Source organism: Notolepis coatsorum (genome assembly GCF_963971535.1).
Source record: "Notolepis coatsorum genome assembly, chromosome: 6".
In the NCBI taxonomy this organism is placed as follows: domain Eukaryota; kingdom Metazoa; phylum Chordata; class Actinopteri; order Aulopiformes; family Paralepididae; genus Notolepis; species Notolepis coatsorum.
The window spans coordinates 10,129,031-10,131,530 of record NC_140170.1 but is presented as its reverse complement, the minus strand read 5'-3'; the positions used below and the strand labels follow the sequence as shown (position 1 = coordinate 10,131,530).

The window sequence follows — 2,500 nt, the reverse complement described above, 5'->3', positions numbered from 1 at the left end:
TGTTTCTGTTTTTCTTTTTGACTTTGACTGTGAGAAAATAATAATCACACACAAAGGGATAATGGCTTATAGCAGACTTAATGATTTTAGAATATTTCAGATAATGAAATGAAATGTTTATCAACTATCCAGTTAGTATTTATAGTGTAACGTTTGGCTTTAAATCATATTGGACGTAGAGAGAGAGAGAGAGAGCGTAGCGCGAGAGAGAGAGAGAGAGCGAGCCCCCCCCCGTCTGAGTTGCCGTAGTTGATGATGTCACACACACTAGACTAGGATGTCAACACACGGAACCTGGATGCCCGATGCATGAAGCGATATAAAGAAACGAATAGCCAATAAATGTGAAGTTATCTTTGAACCCCTGTTGTCAAGCCTCGTTAATATAACCCCCCCCCTTTCCTCACTAATGGAACTGGTTTTGTGGACTCACTGACGGTGCTTTGAGCGTTTCCAGGGTTAGCAGCTAACGCTAATTAGCTGAGTGTGAAACTGATGACATCATATCCTGTTGTGGAGAGTGTGAAACTGATTACCTCATATCCTGTTGTGGAGAGTGTGAAACTGATTACCTCATATCCTGTTGTGGAGAGTGTGAAACTGATGACCTCATATCCTGTTTCGTTGCCACAGAGAAACAGAGGGACCTGGCCAGGAAGGGGTCGGTGAAGAACGGCACCGCGGGAAGTCCAGTCAACCAGCAGCCGAAGAAGAACTCCAGGACACGGTAAGCCACCTCACCAGACCACCTCACCAGACCACCTCACCAGACCACCTCACCAGACCACCTCACCAGACACCAGAACCCTAACGTTCTATCTTTTTTTAATTAAAAAAAATTAATTTGTTCTCACTTTTTCTGTATTTTGCTCCCATCCCAATTTAGTCGTTATGCCAATTCCCTCCCTGGTCGTTGCGCTCATTGCCCCACTGTCGGCCTGGGGAGGGTGTAGAACTACCACAGTCAGCCAGCCGCTTCTTTTCACCCGACAGCGAGGACTCTCACCGGGGGAACGTCACGCTATTTCCCCCCCGATCCCCTCCCTGCTGAACAGACGCCCCGACCGACCAGTAGGAGTCGCTGTTTACAACGACCAGGACGCGTCTATTCTTATCCTAGCGGATTTATGCTTCCGCGTTCGCGTTTTGCTAATCTGCTTGGCCACTGACGTTTCTGGTGCGATCTGATTGGCCACTGACGTTTCTGGTCATGTGATATGTGCGCCCAAATCGCGTGACGCGCCCATTTCCGCCTCGAACAGCAGCAAACTACCTAACGCCTAGTTTATCACTGGTTAAGCTTAGGCGACTCTTTCGCAGTTGGTTATGGTTAGAGTTTGGAATCAGGGCTGGTGTTCTATCGCCCTGCTCTAAGACAAACTCTAACCTTAACCAACTTCGAAAGAGTGCCTAAGCTTAACCGGTGAAAGAACTTGCCGTCACACGTTTGGCGTGACCAGAAACGTCAGTGGCCAATCAGAGCGCAAAACGCGAACGCGGAAGCATAAATCCGTTAGGATAAGAATAGACGCGACCAGGACACACACCCCACCAGCTTCCCACCCGCTAACACACTGCCAATTGTGTTAGTAGGGACGACTGACCGAGCCGGAGGCACCGCCGACAGCTGGATTCGATCCCAGAGTCTCTGCGGTGGTAGGCGAGTGCATTCTCCACTGCGCTACGCAGCCGCTCCCCTAACGTTCTATCTTAACCATAACCGTTAACCTTCTGTGTGTTGTCGCAGTGAAAGGGTTAACCGTCTGGTAGTGCGGCAGTGAAAGGGTTAAGCGTTAAAAGGAATCATCATCGGGCGGTTAGGTGGTCGAGCGGAGATTGCGTTCGTCACCAGCCCCGGAGCTGTGAGCTTGGTTCGCCTGTTCGAATCCAGCTCACAGCTCCGGGGTTGTCACCAGCTTGGCTGGCCGTCTGCACTGATACAATTGGCTGTATCAGAGGGTGGGAGAAGCTGGCGGGGTGGGTCCGGGTCGTTGTAAACAGCGACTCCTACAGTTCGATCGGGGCGCCTGCTAAGCGCGGATTGGACGTGAGGGGGATAGTGTGGTCCTCCCACACGCTACGCCCTCTCAATGAGAATCCGCGCTGCCAGGTGAAAAAAAAGAAGCGGTGATTGGCTGGACGTGTGTCGGAGGAAGCACGTGGTAGCCTCCACTCTCCCAGATGATCTGACTGTGGGGGGTAAAGCACAGCGACCAGGAAGGGACTGGGAATTGGCATACGACTAACATTGGGATGGGAGAAAAATCGGAGGAAAATGGAGGGGGAAAAAGACCAATAAAAAAAAAAAAAAAAAAAAAAAAGGAATCATCATCATGGTAGTCTAGTCGTGAGAGCGTTCAACCACAATCATTGTCGGCTCGATTCCCGATCACGCTTTCGTCCGTTTTGGACTTTCGCAGATAAAACATTCAAATAGATCACTTATACGATACGACTTATGGCCGTTAACATAACATACACGATTAGTACTTTATTGATG

General features: G+C 49.6%; 1 protein-coding gene across 4 annotated transcripts in view; it reads left to right on the top strand.

The window, feature by feature from the left end:
* Positions 1-2,500, top strand: part of fam219aa (family with sequence similarity 219 member Aa) — a 61,609-nt gene that overhangs the window by 39,942 nt on the left and 19,167 nt on the right. For all 4 annotated transcript variants that reach the window (XM_084317710.1, XM_084317709.1, XM_084317708.1 and 1 more), the window contains one exon: positions 634-727. In XM_084317710.1, the coding sequence (XP_084173836.1) occupies positions 634-727 (94 nt within the window). The remainder of the gene's footprint in view (positions 1-633; positions 728-2,500) is intronic.